Raw genomic sequence first — 17938 nt, 5'->3', positions numbered from 1 at the left:
AGTCAGGCATACACCCACCAAGGTGGAGGGGGAGAAGTCTGTTGCTTTAGCACAAAACACCCAAACATGACATGAACAAACAGAACCAGTAGAAAAATAGCCTCTTGTTTACAAGACGGGAGGGGGAGGGGAGGGCTGTGTGTGTGGTGGTCTGAGTGTGTCGAGCAGCTGAGGAAGAGGAGAGGGTGGAGGAAGGGGATGGTGACAGTGCCGAGATGAGTGAGGTGAAGGAGACTTAACACTCCCTCTCACACACATACAGGAACCCCCCCCCCCCCCACACACACACACTCATACACACAAGCAGGAGTGAGGGATGAACAGAGTATACAAAAAAAGTGACCAAAAAAAAATAAACGAAATAAAACTGTAAACACGCACAATAAATAAAACAGCAGGGTTGGCACCACGCCCGTCGTTGCTCGTTCCTCGCTCCCTCTCCCAACATCTCCCTCCCCCCCCCCCCATACCCCACCCTGTTTCGCCCCTCTCCATCTGATTTTTGTCTTTTTCATTTTCTTCTTTTTTTGTTTTTAAATGTTGATTCCCAAGTGCAAAACATCACAAATGAACAGTTCTGTATTCAAGTAACTTATATACAGGGAGTCCAGACACAGTTCCTGTACAGTGGATGCTCTCATTGTAAGGTCTGCAAAGTTGTATAAAAATGAAAAGAAAAGAAAAGGGGGGGTGTGTGGGGGAGTCAGGGGATCAAAACTAAAAATAAAAGTGGCAGAGAGATGAGTTGTTGCTGTCCAGTCTGCGACCATCGCCCTGGAAACGCACCGTTGGCCGTCCCTTTGCATCCCCGGTTGGTGATTGGTGCACAGCACCCATTGATGGACAGGTGGAACAGCAGGTAGCCCCTCCCCTGCTGGCATCACTACGTCACCTCCATGGCCACTGTGGTCTCGGCCAAGCTGTTCAGAGACTTCTCCTGCTCGTGGTTCTCCCTGGACACACACAAGAAAGACAGGGGGACACTTCAATCCATTTGTCCACTAATGTCCATATGTATTTCACACCTCACATCTAGAGACGTGCAGAGGTACAAATGAAATGGAGTGCGTGTGTGTGTGTGTGTGTGTGTGTGTTGGTTTCTCACCTGGGCACCAGGTCCATGTTACTGGTTGCTGTGGGGATCTGACAGTTGTTGTTAAGCTTGAGGGTGGCCGGGCTGACGCTGAGGCTTCTGGGAAGGTGGCGTGCAGTCAGGCCCGAGATGGGCGGGGCCGGCATGCTCAGCCGGAGGTTGTTGCCGATCAGCACAGGTGGCGTGGAATTGGTGGGGTTGCCGTGGTTCCCCAAGGAGAGGTGGGTGTTGAGGGCGTGGGGGCCCGAGGCGGGGGCAGAGTTGTTGGGGGTGGAGGAGGCAGAGGGAGGGGTCATTGTGGAGGACACTGGTGTGGTAGACGATGGGCTGCTGGTGGTGCTGGGGAGGAGTAAGCCCTTATACACACCTGCAGAAGGAGGGGGCAACAAGTAGACACCAAGAGATGAGCTAAGACATCCTAAACCATTACTGGAAGTCTGCTGCCATAGTGAAATATACTGAATGTTTGCACTGTGTATTGCACATTAGCATTTGTGTGTGTGTGTGTGTGTGTGTGTGTGTGCGTGTACTAGGGGTGCATTGAATAATCAGCGTAATCGACAAAAATGGTTAGTTTCCAACGAATATAACAGTTGATTAGTTGGTGACAGACTCTGAATGCTCAGACATATAAGCAATGTTACTTTACTGGAGGGAACAGTAATCATGGTAACACCTTCCAACCAAAGATCTCTAAGTGCAGCAGCACTTTTCACTCTTAACTCTGCAAACGTTGCAGTTCACAACCTTCTCGGCAAATCTGACCTTGACTGCCACTGGAGTGCATCAGTTATGCTAGCTAGCGTAACCTGCTACTTCACGTTGTGATTCACAATGATCACATTCCAAATGTTCCCTTACTTCACAGTATTAGAAATTCACCGCTTAAAACGCTGAATCTTTGTCATGACCGAAGTTTATTTCAAGTGCTCAAATTTAGAGAACACCAGATCATTTTATACTTTCTAAATCGTGACATTCTTTTACAACTTGTTTCAATGCGTGTGTGCTTGGGGTGTTAATCTCTAATGACAAAAACGATTCATTATCTCGATACATGGGCAGGATACGATCCAAGAAAAGATGCATGTTGATTAAAACTTATAACACTTATTCAGACATCCCAACCTGCAAAAAAATTATTTCAGGGGAGGTATTCCCCCCTTAGGCCTACATATTTCTGTTGTGGTCCCTAAAAGCATAATATCATTCTATAGGCTATAGTCCTTTGCAATTCTTTGTTAATTATGTTTAAATATGTAGATTACTTTTACTTTTTATTATATGCTGCTAATTCTTTCCTATTTATGTAAACTGCTTTTATTTGTATTCCATTGCAACTTTAAACAAGTCTAAGGAGCTTGTTGTTTTCATGTAGCCCTGGCAACTAGCTGGCATGAATACTATGCACATGAAATGAAACTTCAACATGTCTATTACAGTAATTTAACCCACCATGGGCAATGCTGAAATCACAGATAGTTCAGCGTGCAAGACGGTCATTGTGATTTACTTATAAGACAGGGGTACACCTTTGTATAGTCTGCCTCACTGAAAATTGATTGGTTGACTTACCGAAACAGGCCAATCAGGATGCTCCTGAGGCACACACGCACACTGCCTCGTCACACATACACGCACAGTCTCTTAGGTCCCTCTCCCTCTCGGTCGTGCGCGCGCTACACAGATGCTAATGCGGTTTGGAGCACGTCTGTCTCGTGTGCGCGGTCTTGCTCGCTCGCTCTTGATTCAGAGAGATTTTAAGTAATTTGCGGGCATCAGGGAGTCGTTATCAATATGTGGGAGACTCCCGGACCTTCCGGGACACTTGGGATGTCTGCACTGCCATTTGCACTGTTCATACAGTGCTTATATTAAATGTTAGGACATCATGATTGAATCATGACTATAAATGTTAAACATAATTGTTAATGATACAAATATTGTCCTATTTATTGTTTTATAATTATTTTAAACACGCAATCAACAACGATGTATCTTCCTTGGCTGAAGTAGCTAGCATAGCATCGGCCATTGAAAATGAATAGTGTAGCTAGCATAGCATTGTTGAGAGTTGTAATCTGCCATTCTCTCCAGGTTCTCTCAGGCGTTAATAGTGAGAATACAGCCTGATTGGCCAAAGCCCGCATAGCATAAACCAATCTGTCATTGTTCTGACTGAGATAAAAATGCAACAGGCCAGTGAGTGTTTTGTGTTTTTTTTTTTTTTTTTTTTTTTTTTTAAACGGAGGGTCAAACGCTTGTGAACCGATTCATAACTTTTAAATCGGGCAAAGACCGGTTGATGACATTTTAAAACCGATACGGGACTTCACGCATCGATGTAGTCGTATCTTACACGCTAAAAATGGATATCGATACATATCGGTTATTTTTTACACCCCTAGTGTGTGCCCAAATTGGATTGCATTCATATTAAATGGAACGAGTTGTGGGTTTTTTGAATCTCGAACTGCTACCATAGACGGCTTTCTTCCAAGGAATCAGATTTGTTCTCATCAAGTATCGGTCCTGACTGAATTAGTCCTAACCAATGTGGGATGAAAAAATATATGTTTCACATTTAATTAAGTAGGTTAGTATAGGATTCCATAGGATAACATAAATTGAATTGGTAACTTAGTGTGGCCATGTATTCTGTCTGACCTGTTGGGTAAGGTTTGATGAGCTAAGAGAGTTACTCAATGCTTGGGGTAAGGGGATCCTAGGTAAATATTCTTATCTATAGTGGAGGACGAGGTGGCCACAGTGTAAGAGTACGAGGGAGGGGTTTTAGGTATAAGAGATGGGTTTGACCAGAGAACTGTGGGCATTGTTGTGGGACATTTCATGAGCATGGATTGCTTGTAACAATGCTCCCGATATCGTTAATAAATCTGCAGTACCACTCCAGTTGTCTGTAAGTAATTTTGACCACATAAATGGTGTCAGAAGTGGGATACCTATCTCCGAGGAACAGCGAGGAAGACCAAAGGCGCAGGACCCGACACAGATGAAGGGAGATCTATTTCTGATCTTGGGAGAAGGCCGTCGATAGCAACAAAGACATGCTCCAGCGGCACCCAGCCTGGCCAGAGGAATTCCTCCTGTGACCTGGATACGGTATCACCAGCTTGGTGGTTACAGACAACTGTGGTGAGTCCCTAATTTTACTTTAACAAATGCTAGTAAAATAGGGTTGTTGTGTGCACTGGTCATCCTACCAAGGGGTTTGGTAGACGAGGAAATCCTACCAAGGGGTTTGGTAGACGAGGAAATCCTACCTAGATAGAGGTAGAAGCGGAAGCCTGCTTGGGATATTAGCAGACGGTAATCCTGCCTAAGAGAGGTGGAAGATATGCATATATTTCCTGCCAAATAGACTGGTAGGAAATGTGGGGTATTTGATAAGGAATTTGTCACACTTTGTTTTGCTTTACTCTGATTTAGGCGTGAGGTAATTGGGGGAAAAAAATATCACTGGGACACTGCAAATATGGGGAATAATATGAGTAAAACTATTAACACACCTAGAGAAGTAGAAAGACCAGATGTTTGAGGGACATGTATAAAAAATATGGACCTGAATGTGTAGATGAGAACTTACTAGGGAAGGGAAATTTCCTTTAGAGGGAAAGAATGAAAAGTAAGTGTAGGAAAGTAAAAATAAGGTAGGGCTATGATGGAAAGTGGAAGTGTATGGAAAATGGGAGAAGGAAGCAATGGATAGAGAAGAGAAAAGGCAGAGAGCAGAGGGAAAGAAAAAAATTTACAGGAGAGAGAGGGGAAATGGCTGCCCAGAGGACTACGGACATTACAGCAGAAATGTTTGTGCAGAAGAATGAACCAGAACCAACAGCCACACTCCCTGTTAAGACCCCAGCCACCTTTGCCTCAGTCACTTCAGCCTCAGGTATTCCTGAAATTATTTCAGACTCAGTTCCTCCAGCTGTCTGTGCCACAGCCACCCCCATAGCTTACACAACCAGCTGCTGTTGCACAGGCCACTGTCCCCAGACCAACACAGTCTCACAGCAGGCGACTGGGAAGGAAGAAAAGGGGGGCAGGAGTGGATAGCAACAAGCAGTGGCTGATTTGTTTACTGAACTGTGAACTTGTTATACAGCCACTGAATATTGGACTAAAATGGCCATCTCAAGGTTTAAAACAAACAGCTAGAGAATTCTTGGGAAGAGTGGCACAGGCAGTGAATAGACATGGAGGGGAGATCACAAATGCAGCACAGGAGGAAGCATTGAGAAGACAATATTTCATCCTAGGAGGAAAAAAAGATCTCATGGACTATGTTAAGAATCATCTTGTTACTTGGAGTACTGTACCTCCCAATGAACTGTTACAATATGCTGAAAATTGTGAGAGGAGTAAAGACAAGAGTGACCAAAAGAAGCAAGATGGATTTCATGGTGAAGCACTCAGTGACTTTCAAACAAGTGGGCAAACAGGTGGAGGCAAGGGGGGAAGGGAAGGACAGGGAGTGAGAAGAGGACAACAGTCAGCCCTTGGGGCACTGGGACCTTTTGTTGACACTTCTGATTACAGGTTGGATTGTTTGAATGATGCAGCACAGCCGAAACTCTCTCTCTCTTTGAATGTACATATTTTTTCTTTTTGATTGATACAGGGACAGATATTAGTAGGTTAGGAAAGAAGGATATTGGAAAGTGTATGAAAAGTACCAGAATAGTGAATGTTATGGGAGCATCAGGTCAGTGGATAGCAAAGTCAGTTTTTACTCCAATATTACTACAATAGGAACAATGCATTACAACACCAGTTCATCCTCAGCAGTGTTTGCCCTGAAAATGTACTGGGCCGAGACCTAATGTGTAAGCTACAGCTTACTATTTCACTCACACATACTGGGGTTGGTTTAGAGGGGTCCCTTTTGTTTGTATTATCAGATAACTTGCCCAACTTGAAGTGGAGTTTTAAAGTCACCAGTCTTGGTCCAGAGAGATAAGGAACTTCCAGAGTGTTTGCAATGTGTGACAAAATTTTTCTCAGATATCACAAAATCCGGAGAAATGGTACCAAGTCAATTATATCGTTAAAGAATATTGACATAGCTAGCATTATTATTTCCAAAAGCTACACTGCAGCTGTAGTAGACCTGAGACCTGGTCTGAGTTTTTTTTTTGTTTGCAAACTCAACTTTTTCTCCCCATGTGCCTTTAGAAAGAAAAAAGGGGATAGTGTGATTGTGGACTTTTGGTTAAAGCATGTGTACATGCTAATAATTGGGTGTCCATGCAACATACCCCTGATTTGTTTTATTCATCCTCTCTGGAGGCATACTTTTTTCAAAAATGGAGCTCCTTAATTGTACAAAGACATATTTTTGTAAAGCCTGAACCTTCCTCTTTACAACAGCAAGAGACTTTTACTTTGTCTGCTGAGGAAAGAGCAACTCTGAGACATTATGTGCTTGGATATTAACTGAGACAGAGAGGACACAGCCTCTCCAAGCATGTGCAAATAATTGTAAAACCTTGACTGACTAATTGACTTGGACTGACAACTCTGATAAAGTTTTTGTTTATTTAAGATAGGTGTTAGTATCAGCTCCAACACTGGGGTTGCCTAATTACGACCTGCCATTTAATTTGTTTGTGTGTGAAAAATTAGGTTACATGCAGGGGGTGTTATGTCAACAATATGGGGGGGCAGCATAGACATGTGGTATACTTATTTAAACAATTAGAAGAATTTGCTAGAAGAATGATTTCTTGGTTAAAAGCAGTTGCAGCGGCTGCCAGTGCAGTGTTAGGTAGTGCAGACATAGTAGTGTTGCATTCACTAACTGTGAATGTCCCACATGAAGTACATTCATTGCTTTTACAAGAAGAAAAAAAAACAGCACATCTTACACCGGCGCGTCTCTTAACTTATCAGCATGTGTTATTAACCCTTTCTCGTGTAACACTTACATGTTTCACAACACTTAATCCAGTGTCTCTGCTGTCGATAGCCGAGAATGGTGATTTACCTGACATTTCTGAAACACCTGTCTCTAACCCTGATTTAATCTTGTTTGTTAATGGATCATCTATGAAACTGGAGTCCGGAGAAGGGGGGGGGAACAGGTGCTCTGTAGGGAATCCTTTTGAAATGATAAACTCACCCCTCACAGGAAGTTTTTCTGCTAAAGCAGCTGAAATGGTAGCCTTGGTGTGAGCATGGAATTTGGCAAAAGGCAAATCTGTAATATGTGATGAAACTAGTTTATTGGATAAGACCATTGAAAAAAAAAAGGGGATAAACTGCGGGCATGATAAAATATGAATGTGCTATGATGGCCACATGGTAACTTCATACATGTTATTAGCCCTGTTGCTTTGTGCGCACTTTTGATTTTCAGTGCGCAAAAGGGGGGTATATGAGCACAATTTGAATATGGGGTTATGGTCACCCTATTTATGGGAGGTATGGGATTACAGTATGTAAAATGTTATGTTTGTAGCATACAAAATTTATTTTACACCAGGATTCACTACAGTAGCATCCATGTATTGTTACAATGAGAGTATAAGGAAGGGCATCATCCATCACCTGAAAAATCCATTTGAACAGAATTATGATGGATTTCATTTAATTGAACAAATGCAGAGGATATGAATATTGTTTGGTCATAGTGGAGATGTTTTCAAAATGGCCTGAATGTTATCCAGTCAAGCATGCAAATGCCATATCAGTGGCTAAAGGCTTAAATGAGAGATGTTGTGCCTAGATGGGGAGTTCCAAAGAAACTAACCTCAGATAATGGAGCACATTGTGTCAACAGAATCAGTAAAATGCTGTCTGAGAAATTGCAAATGGACTTCAGAACCCATTGTGCATAACATCCACAGAGTACAGGTGCTATGGAGATAACTAATTCAATGTTGAAAGCAAAACTGACTAAAATTACAGTATCAATAGCGATGGATTGGGTGACTGCACTTCCTTTAGCTCTCTACCTCAGAGGCCGTTCATTCAAGATCAACAGGGCTTAGTCCTTTTGAAATTTTGACTGGACGTCCTCTGACGGCTCCAGGGTTTACTAATCCACCTAACTTAGAGGATGTAAATAAACAATGACTAGTTACATGCGAGGACTGATTGCTGCTCTGTCTTTTGTTTCTCAATAGGTGGCGTCGGTCCTTCCACAAAGTTTCCAAAGGAAATACCCAGTTGAGCCAGGAGCCTGGGTTCTGATCAAAGATTTAAGGAAGGACGAATTGGGATCAAGAGCGGTGGCGAGGACCGTTTGAAGTACTGTTATCTACATCTATGACTGTGAGGAGGGCTGAAAGAGACACTTGGGTACATCTGTCACACTGCAGAGTGGTGAAAAATCTGGAACAATACATCAACTGAATTGGATTGGTAATAAGAAAGGATTGGTAAACAATCTTCAGGAGGCTAAAGAATATAGGCGTCAGGATAGATTCATAGGTATCACTAGCACCACATCAAAGTATTTTTCTCAGTTTAGCTAGAAAACCGTTACAAGTTTGTTGTTTTTGTTTTCATTTTATTTGGACAGTTACCTGAGGCGGGTCTAAAACGACCCAAGTCAGCTCTGCTGTCGAAGACTAGATTAGGATTTATTTTTGAGTTTTTGAATAACTGAGAAAACACAAGATGTTGGTTTTGGTTTTGTTGATGTGTGGAACGAATAAAGTCTGTGTTTTAGCCTTCCATGCCAAAACAAGATTAAACTAGAGTCTGTGAAACCTGTTAACTTTAGGAATGTTTACGACCTGATAAGAGAGGGGGTCACGATGTTACCTGAGACTAGACTTGTCTGATAGAAGGTAGTTAGTGATTCGTGGATGCATCTTTGCCATACTCTATGTGGTGAAACATTAGGTATGATCAATGTATTTTGGAAACCTAACAGAAGAATTATATGTTTCAGAATAGTCCCGTGCCAACTGAAATGTATGAAGATGTTTTTCCATTCAAAGAAGTCCCAAATAATGAGAGAGGAAATATGGTAGTAACAGAAGTGTACAATGAGTCTGACCCTTTTTTGAAAAAACCTGGTTTAAATGATAGATAGGCAATTGGAATTTCATGTTGTTATTTTATTTTCCATGAGTAATGGTTATTTTTTTTATTTTCTATGTAGAATATGGAGTTACATTTCAATAATTAGATAACTTGGAGGAAGTAATTTGTAACCATGTTTTGCTATTATGTGTGTTTAAGGCTAGTAATCAAATGTAATGATGATACATATAGTTTCTCTAGGTGTGGTACTATAGTACCACAAGGGGGGAATGTGGGATGAAAAAATATATGTTTCACATTTAATTAAGTAGGTTAGTATAGGATTCCATAGGATAACATAAATTGAATTGGTAACTTAGTGTGGCCATGTATTCTGTCTGACCTGTTGGGTAAGGTTTGATGAGCTAAGAGAGTTACTCAATGCTTGGGGTAAGGGGATCCTAGGTAAATATTCTTATCTATAGTGGAGGACGAGGTGGCCACAGTGTAAGAGTACGAGGGAGGGGTTTTAGGTATAAGAGATGGGTTTGACCAGAGAACTGTGGGCATTGTTGTGGGACATTTCATGAGCATGGATTGCTTGTAACAATGCTCCCGATATCGTTAATAAATCTGCAGTACCACTCCAGTTGTCTGTAAGTAATTTTGACCACACCATTCACGCAATTATCATTATTTGGCTGTCCTGTCTAAATATCGTCATCGGCCATTGAAAAACCCATATGGGTCTATCAGTAGCACACATGCATGTGTCCTCACCTGAGGGCTGCATGACGCCGTTGACTCCTCCACCCGTGCTGCCCTCCTCTTTGACCTTGAGGGTCAGCAGCTGGTCAGCCGTCACCAGAGCCGAGGCTGCAAACTGGGCACTGGCAGAGTCCAGTGTCTGAACAATCTACAGACAGAGACAGACAGACATTAGACATATACATATACATTCACCAAAAGAGATAGAAACACACACAAACAGACACACTCACTGAAATCCAGACACTCTGAACTCAAGGCCAGTCACACTGTACAATAAAACATTTTCAGGAAACATAAGGACTCAAAAGAAGATTCCCATACATACAGACAGACAGACAGTCAGTCAGTCAGTCAGACACACACACCAGCCTACCTGTGTGGGGCTGGGAGTCTGGTTGGCTTGCTGGTCCAGCTGCTCCTTCTGCATGAGGGCCAGCTGCTCCTGATGCTGCTGGAACTGCTCTGCTGTAACCACTACACACACACACACACACACACACACACACACACAGTAAGAACAAACGGTTATTCACACATTAAACTTAAGCTACAGAAAGAACAGACATTCCTTGCATACTAACACAATTGAAACACTATAGGATGGGTCTACAAAATCTTTACTGAGGGAAAAATCAATTTGAGATGCCTACACACTTCACTCCACACACCCACACATACCCAGAGTGATCAATGGCACAATGGGAACTTTACACAATTTCATGGATGGCAAGTTTTTCCAATTACAACCAGCCCAAAATATGTGTGCACACACACCCGCACCATTTTCATCCTCAGTGAAAGAGAGCACATAAAATCATCACCAGGCCACACATACACACACACACACACACAGAATCTTCAAAAACACAAAGCCACAGTGCAGCAACTCTAAATCTCACATAGACAGGTCCACAACAGACAGCAAGACACCCACACCCACCCACACACACACACACACACAGAGCTGTAGTGCTTGGTTGAGTACGTGGCATGTCTGAGACTCACCAATTAACGGTGGGCCAGCTGCTCCTCGGCCAATCCCGCGCAGCGGCCGGCGTGATGCAGCGGCCAGGGCGGCGGCCGATTGGATGGCTGTGTGTGTCCGCGGCCGGAAGTGCCTCCAGCGACACGTCCTGATGTTCAGCAGCACCTGCCTGAGCTCGTGGGCCAGCGAGCGTGACGACGACTGTGAGGATGAGGTGTTGTTGTGCATGTCCGTGTGTGTGTCTGCAGCGTCTCCGCGCCTGTCCGTGGGATGTGTGTGTGCGGCCGGGTCCACATCCGTGTGTGTGTGTGAGGTACTGGCAGAGTGCAGGGGGGAGAGGTCCGGTTCTGACGTGGAGTCCAGTCTGTGGAACATGCTGTCCAGATCCGAGGAGGCCCGATCCAACTGAATCCTAAAGACACAGAGAGAGAAGAATGAGTGAGGTGACATTATTGAGTGAGTCTATGAGCATACATGTTTGAAATACTAGTTAAAATACTAAGTATGTATAGCACAAGTATGAATGAGTTTAAGTGCATGCGTCTTCATTGCATGCATCTGTTTGCCTGCATTAAGATGTGCTTTTTGAGTGTAAATATTTGTGTGGGTGTGTGTGCGTAGGTAGGCATCTGTTTCTGGTGTACACATCACGTTCGTCAGTTTCGATGTGTATCTGCAGAGCAACAGTGTGTGTGTGTGTGTGTGTACACTGACCTGCCCCCTCGGCCGAGGCGTCTGCGGGCCAGGCCCAGGCAGTGCGGGGGTCTGCTGAGGGAGGTGAGGGAGAAGCGGAAGCGGGGGTCGCCTGAGCTGCCCTCCTCCGGCACACTCCAGGGCCAGCTGCCACTCTCTGACCGTGTCTAAACACACACACACACACACACAGAGAGAGAACTGTCAGCAGAGGAGGGGTGTGTGAGGATGAAGTTACCTGCAGGGTTGACTGTGTGTGTGTGTGTGTATATATATATATATATATGTGTGTGTGTGTGTGTGTCAGCATAATGGTGGAAGAGAAAAAACAAACAATAAAGCCTGAGAAGTGAAAGATAAGTGTGTTTCCGCGACTCACAGCGTGGTACACGCAGCCAGCCTTCCTCCTGAAGGCAAACACTCCGTCTGGGTCGTTCTCCTCCTCTGCTTCTGACGAACCTGAGTGGATCTATAGAATACACACACGTCAGTACATAACTCTTAATTGTACATCAATTTCCAACTCTGGCATAACACGTGGAATCATTGTAGTGGTGCTTGCTACCCTTTTCAAAGATGAGGAAGTCGATTAGAGCTGGACATGCAAGTTGGGGGAAGTTTATGTGGATGCGTGTGTGTGTGTGTGTGTGTGTGTGTGTGTGTGTGTACGTACCTGAGTGTAGGGCTCGTCGTCTGAGCTGGGGAAGTCGTACTGGTTGAGGTCTTTGGGGTTAAAGAGGGCGGGGCCACTGTGCTGGGGAGCAGAGAGGGGCGGGGCCTTCTGCTTCTTCTCATATTTCCTCTTGGTGCGGACCACCTCCGTCTTCTCCGGCTGAGAGAGAGAGAGAGAGAGAGAGAGAGAGAGAGAGAGAGAGAGAGAGAGAGAGAGAGAGAGAAGCAAAACAGACAGAGGGAAGGGAAGAGGAGAGGGAGAAAGGGAAACAAGACACAGAGAAAGACGAATCATTAGAACAAAGAAAAAAATATGACTAAGATCTGAGGAGCTACGATGTTCCATGCTGAATTTATATGTGAATGTACATGTGGCACACAAACATGCGCGTCTCCTATATAGGACACAAATATGCACTATTTATAGAACAATATGGGATAACTCATGCATATCCATGGACGTGGGAGGCCCTAATGACTGGATGCATTTGTAGATCCATATACATGCATATCCATACAGGGCTGTGTGTGTGTGTGTGTGTGTGTGTGTGCGCGTGTGTACCTTGCTCCTGTAGTCCTTGAGATCCAGCATGTCGTGGTGGCGTAGCTGGCCGCTGGAGGACATGGGCAGCAGGGGCAGGCTGTAAATGGGCTTCACCAGAGCCCTCTGGGCCAGAGCCTCCGCCATCACATCCGCCCCATAGTCAGGGGTCACGTTCCTGCAGAGGAAGAGAGACACAGGGGTCATCATGAGGGCCACAGGGAACATCATGAGGGCCACAGGGTGACTGGAAACAGACATATAGTATGCCTGATAGTAGAGTGCTGCAGACGAAGCCTCATAACCAGAGATATGTATTAGTGCCGCAGTGAAAGACTCTCCTCTTATCAGATGAACCTGATCTGGCTGCAACATTACCTCCTTGCTGGACTAATCAGCTATGACCTTATCTCTGTCTATACTTGCATTAGTGTGTACATCATGTACATACAATTTGTGTGGGTGTACATGTGCGCACACATCTCTTATACCTTCAGTACGAGGTTGGAGAGCTGTGTGTTTGTGTATACGTAACCTGCATGCATGTGAGCAATGTGTGCCTGTATGCTGTGCGTACGACGCGTGTGTACCTCTTCTCCACTATCTCCAGTGTGAGGCTGAGCAGCTCTCTCTTGCTGCGCTCTCGTCTCTTGATCATCTCCAGGATGGACACGGCTCGGCTCAGGTCCCTCCTCAGCTTCAGCATCTTCTCGTACGAGGCCTCATCGTTCTTACGGTTCTGCACACACACACACACCCCAGATCAGGTCAGCCATTTAAATACAATACCTTTTTGTAGCAATTACGACACTTTGATGAGGCATTTAAAAAGTATGAAGCTATATTTCACACTTGCAGACAAACTAATAGTCTATATGTAACCCCATGTAATTTTAATGTTATCTTCTAGTGAAATAAGCTACAGTGTATGTTTGAGGTGAAGTGTATGTATGTTTGAGTTGAAGTCTGTATGTGTGTATGTTTGAGTTGAAGTGTGTGTGTGTGTGTGTGTGTGTGTGTGTGTGTGTGTGTGTGTGTGTGTGTGTGTGTGTGTGTGTGTGTGTGTGTGTGTGTGTGTGTGTGTGTGTGTGTGCGCGTGTGCGTGCGTATGCGTGCGTATGCGCGTGGTGTATGCGCGTGTATATGCGCGGGCGCGCGCGTTGCTCACCTTGCGCGTCTGCATCTTCTCGGTGCGGCGCCTGAAGGCCACGTACGGGTCATTGGTGCTGGAGCCGTCCCTCTTCTCCTGCTTGACGGTGGGGATGAGCGAGCCGCTGGAGGAGCTGCGCCTCTTCCTGCTCCAGTACTCGTACACCTCCTGGATCAGCGCGTCATCCTCCTTCAGCAGCAGCTTGGCCTCCTGCAGAGTCACCAGCTGCCGGGCGGGAGGAGAAAGAGAAAATGCTTTCTAGTAAGAGCCAGGTAACACACGCATAAACATGAAGCTGACAAGAATCAAATGATCTGTGAAGGTAAACTCAGGAGGTACGGCATGTACAGTCTGGGAGTGGGGCTTGATGTAATGGCACGCTTGCGCACCAGTTTCATATTCCATCAGCAGGCTTTTAGCCAGGCATGCGTCCGTGCATCTTTCGGACGCACTGTTCTAAAATAATAAAAAATTGGACGCACTACTTTAAGGCAGACACCCTGAGTTTTTCATACCCTGTTTTTCCGGTAGTAATATTTCAATCACAAAAGAAAATAATAACAGATTAAAATGAACAGATAGTTCACGTAGCACTACACAGACACGTCTAATGCGTGAACGTTAACGGCAGTGTTGCCAGGTCCGCAGTTTTCCCGCGGGCTACTTGACGCGGGTTGAGTGTTGACGCGGGTTGAATTTTGTGTCCGCTGGTTCGGGTAAACCTATTACAAGAATATCTTAAAATAAAAATGTATTTATACCCAAATCCTACCAACGTGACTTCAGATCAGCACGTAAACACATGGACATGGGACAAGCTGAAATTATTTTAATTCAGTAAATACATAGCCTATTGTAACGTGCCGGCATAGTCGCCCCATAATGCCGTGCGGCGGGCGCATACTTTCTGTTTGTAATGCACTAGTGCTCAACAATGTTCCTTACTGTACTAATTGCATGTCGTTCTGTTTTGGGACTGCATTTACACAGGTGTGTGACGGAACAGTCTGTTCAAGGTAACAGGGCATAAAGCCTGTGCCATTTGTGGTACACTGATGTACATCATATGTGACAATTAAGCAAAAATACTGCAACAGACACACCACAAAATATTACCTGAATTCCACAAAATGTGCACCTCAAAATGCAGTAAAATAGCGTTTCAGACAGTTAGGAATACAAAATTGACGGGGGGGGGGGATGCCCCCAAACCCCCCTACAATACTTGCGCCTGCGGCGCACGCGCGCTCCACCGCGTTAGGTTAAATGACAAAATGGACCCCCCCTAAAAAAATCCTAGCTAAAAGCCTGTCCATCAGTGTCTAAATCAACCAAAGATAGGTAGTATCGCCTAAACCATTAGTGACAACTCACACTGCAGAGACTTCAAAAGCTTTCATGCTTTCAACACGGCTCACAAATAAACCTAACAAACAAACAAACAGACGTGGTGTCCATATTTTCAAGCTTAAATTAACTGCACACGTGGATAGGATTACATCTGCTGCTTCCCATGCACCAACAGACCGTTCGCCATGCCAACCCACCTGCTGCCCGCTGCCCTTCTCCAGCCGCTCGATCATATCCTCAAACTGCATGGCTCCGATCTCCATGCGCTTCTGCAGCTGCAGCATGCAGGCCTCGTCCTCCGAGTCCATGTCATAGTCCGGCTGCTCCGCATCCAAGCTGAAGGCTGAGCCAGAGAAGGGTGGGTGGTTACCCAAAGTCACACACACACACTTATAGTGTACGCTTCCAACAGAGCTTGCATGAACATACACAGAAAGTACAGGAAGACATGAATTCATGCCCCAAACACATCCATGGTACATCTTTTGCAGCCACATACTTAAACATCCACAAAAACTTTCCTCCACACACGTCCACCTCTAATGTCAGCTGGAGAATGCTAGCCTGGTCCCCTACAATGCACTCTTCCTTAGAGAAGCGCTCCAGACTGGCCTGACCTGAATGACAACTGGAAGCTGAAAGTAGACCACTAACTGTCTGGAAACAGTCCTCAGAGTGCTTCAACATCCAGTGCTGCGCTCACGATGAATAAATGCATATTGGTTATGCTAAAGGGATTAGCACTGATCTGTCAATCTCTCTTGTGTATCAGGGGCAGAGATGCTTGACAAGGTCTTCTTGGCCCGGTCTGCTTACTTCAAATTATGCACCAGCTACATTCAAATCTAGCCAAGAATTTGCTTCCGTGGCAACTTAAGCTACATCCCATCCTTTAGGGACACAAGTACAGGATATGTCAAGATTCAAAGTATTAAATCCAGAACCTGGTTCACCAGGACACACAGGTGGCCTCTTAAATCAACTCCCTTTTCAAACCATTTAAAAGGTTAGGACAGGACAGAACCCTCACCGTCTGTGTGTGTGTGTGTGTGTGTGTGTGTGCCTTTTCAAAACTAGAGCAAGCAGAATACATCAGCCGAGATCGCCCTTGGGGACAAGGGACACACACTCTCACACCAGCTTGCTTGAGTGTGTGTCAGAGCATGCACAAATGGTTTTAGCCAGCATTTCATCATATTGCAGCCTTTATAAACATTCCTTGGCTTCCACACACACTTGAAAATGGTCTCTTACAAATAATCACACACACACACACACACACACACACACACACAGTAGCTTCTGCATTTTCAAGCTACAACAAACTAACCATCCCCGCAATCTCCAAATTTAAACCCCTAACAAGTTGCTTACGCTTGCCCGAGCCAAAAGCCTGTTTTTCTCTGCCTTTTGCAAACAGACATTGACAAAGCACGACACCACTCAACACACATCATCACCTTCTCCCTCCCTCTCAGACACACTCACATCCACCTCATCACCAAGGGTACAGTTATGAATACGTGCATACACACTCAGTTAGCACATGGATGGCATCTGACAGTGTAGCTACAATTCTGAGCGTTTTAAGATGCCAGGCATGCATGTGTACACACACACATACACCCGTGTGGGTACTCACGCTGGATGTGGATGAGCTGCTTTGGCATCTTGAAATCCCCAGGGTAGAGTGAGTCATAGTAAGGGATGTTGCTCTCAGCCTCGGGCACGGGGATCACCATGCTGTCCCGCTTCTCCCCGTACACCTGCTGCGCCGAGATGGCCCTCTGGAGATGGTGTTCCTATGGCAACCAAACACACACACATTAGCAACAATGTAGGTAAGCACTCACTCACACACACACACACACACACACACACACACACACACACAGAAGCAGCACCATATGCAAGATTAATTAAAATGCCACCACTATCTTTTTAGCACTATTTTAAGTTTTCATCTGAATGAAGGAACAATACAGGAAGACGCAAACGTGTACACCACAGGGTTCTGAAAATGCTTAGTTGTCAGAATGTGATCAGTCAGTCAGACAAGATTCTGGGACTACACAGTGATGGGATCTAGAGCACATGTATGCAAGCTCGACCTCAAGCATAGGTGAGACACGAGACCTGAACATGTAGACAGGAGGATAAATCCAAGCAGGAGATGGGAGAGTTTAACACATGCTATGCAAGGTGTGCAAGGCCTTAATGGAAACAAAAATAGACAGTCGAGTCAATCCACTACAGACTAACACTGCATGGGACACGTTGCTCTCGTGTGCGTGAGCCACTTATGTTAAATTCTAATGAAATCCATCAGACTCTCACGAAGCTTCTGTTTCACGCCGCCACAAGTTGCAACGGTCTGGCCCTCAAGGTTTCAAGTGGTTGGCAAAAAAAAGCTCAAAAAGCCACAAGAGGGCGTCACAGAAATCACACACACCACAGGTACATCACAGTACAGCCAAACTTCGATCCAGGAATAGATCACAGCTAATGTATTTCTTGATTTCTGGACTTGGTTGGACTTCTACCACCAGAAACAATACTTCACACACAGCCCAATCGTTGTTCTAAGAATGATTTAGTAACAGTGTTCCAATGTGAGATTGCACTGCAGTTGGGGGGTGATTCACATTTGAATGCCATTTTAATTTAAGTAGCTCTATGCCCTGTGGG

At 44.8% G+C, this 17938-nt stretch overlaps 1 protein-coding gene across 2 annotated transcripts in view; it reads right to left on the bottom strand.

Annotated features, from left to right (window-relative positions):
* Positions 1-497: 497 nt before the first annotated feature.
* Positions 498-17938, bottom strand: part of epc1a (enhancer of polycomb homolog 1 a) — a 48376-nt gene continuing 30935 nt past the window's right edge. For both annotated transcript variants that reach the window (XM_080855423.1, XM_080855422.1), the window contains 13 exons: positions 16893-17052; positions 15448-15593; positions 13919-14125; positions 13341-13489; positions 12772-12928; positions 12211-12369; positions 11917-12006; positions 11559-11704; positions 10865-11256; positions 10233-10333; positions 9869-10004; positions 1106-1460; positions 498-953 (listed from right to left, as the gene is read on the bottom strand). In XM_080855423.1, coding sequence (XP_080711549.1) covers positions 884-953; positions 1106-1460; positions 9869-10004; positions 10233-10333; positions 10865-11256; positions 11559-11704; positions 11917-12006; positions 12211-12369; positions 12772-12928; positions 13341-13489; positions 13919-14125; positions 15448-15593; positions 16893-16992 — 2208 coding nt within the window. In that variant the 5' untranslated portion in view covers positions 16993-17052 and the 3' untranslated portion in view covers positions 498-883. The remainder of the gene's footprint in view (positions 954-1105; positions 1461-9868; positions 10005-10232; positions 10334-10864; positions 11257-11558; positions 11705-11916; positions 12007-12210; positions 12370-12771; positions 12929-13340; positions 13490-13918; positions 14126-15447; positions 15594-16892; positions 17053-17938) is intronic.

The sequence above is a fragment of the Sprattus sprattus genome (genome assembly GCF_963457725.1).
Source record: "Sprattus sprattus genome assembly, chromosome: 17".
In the NCBI taxonomy this organism is placed as follows: domain Eukaryota; kingdom Metazoa; phylum Chordata; class Actinopteri; order Clupeiformes; family Clupeidae; genus Sprattus; species Sprattus sprattus.
Note: the sequence above shows the minus strand (reverse complement) of the source record. Positions and strands in the feature narration are given on the sequence as shown.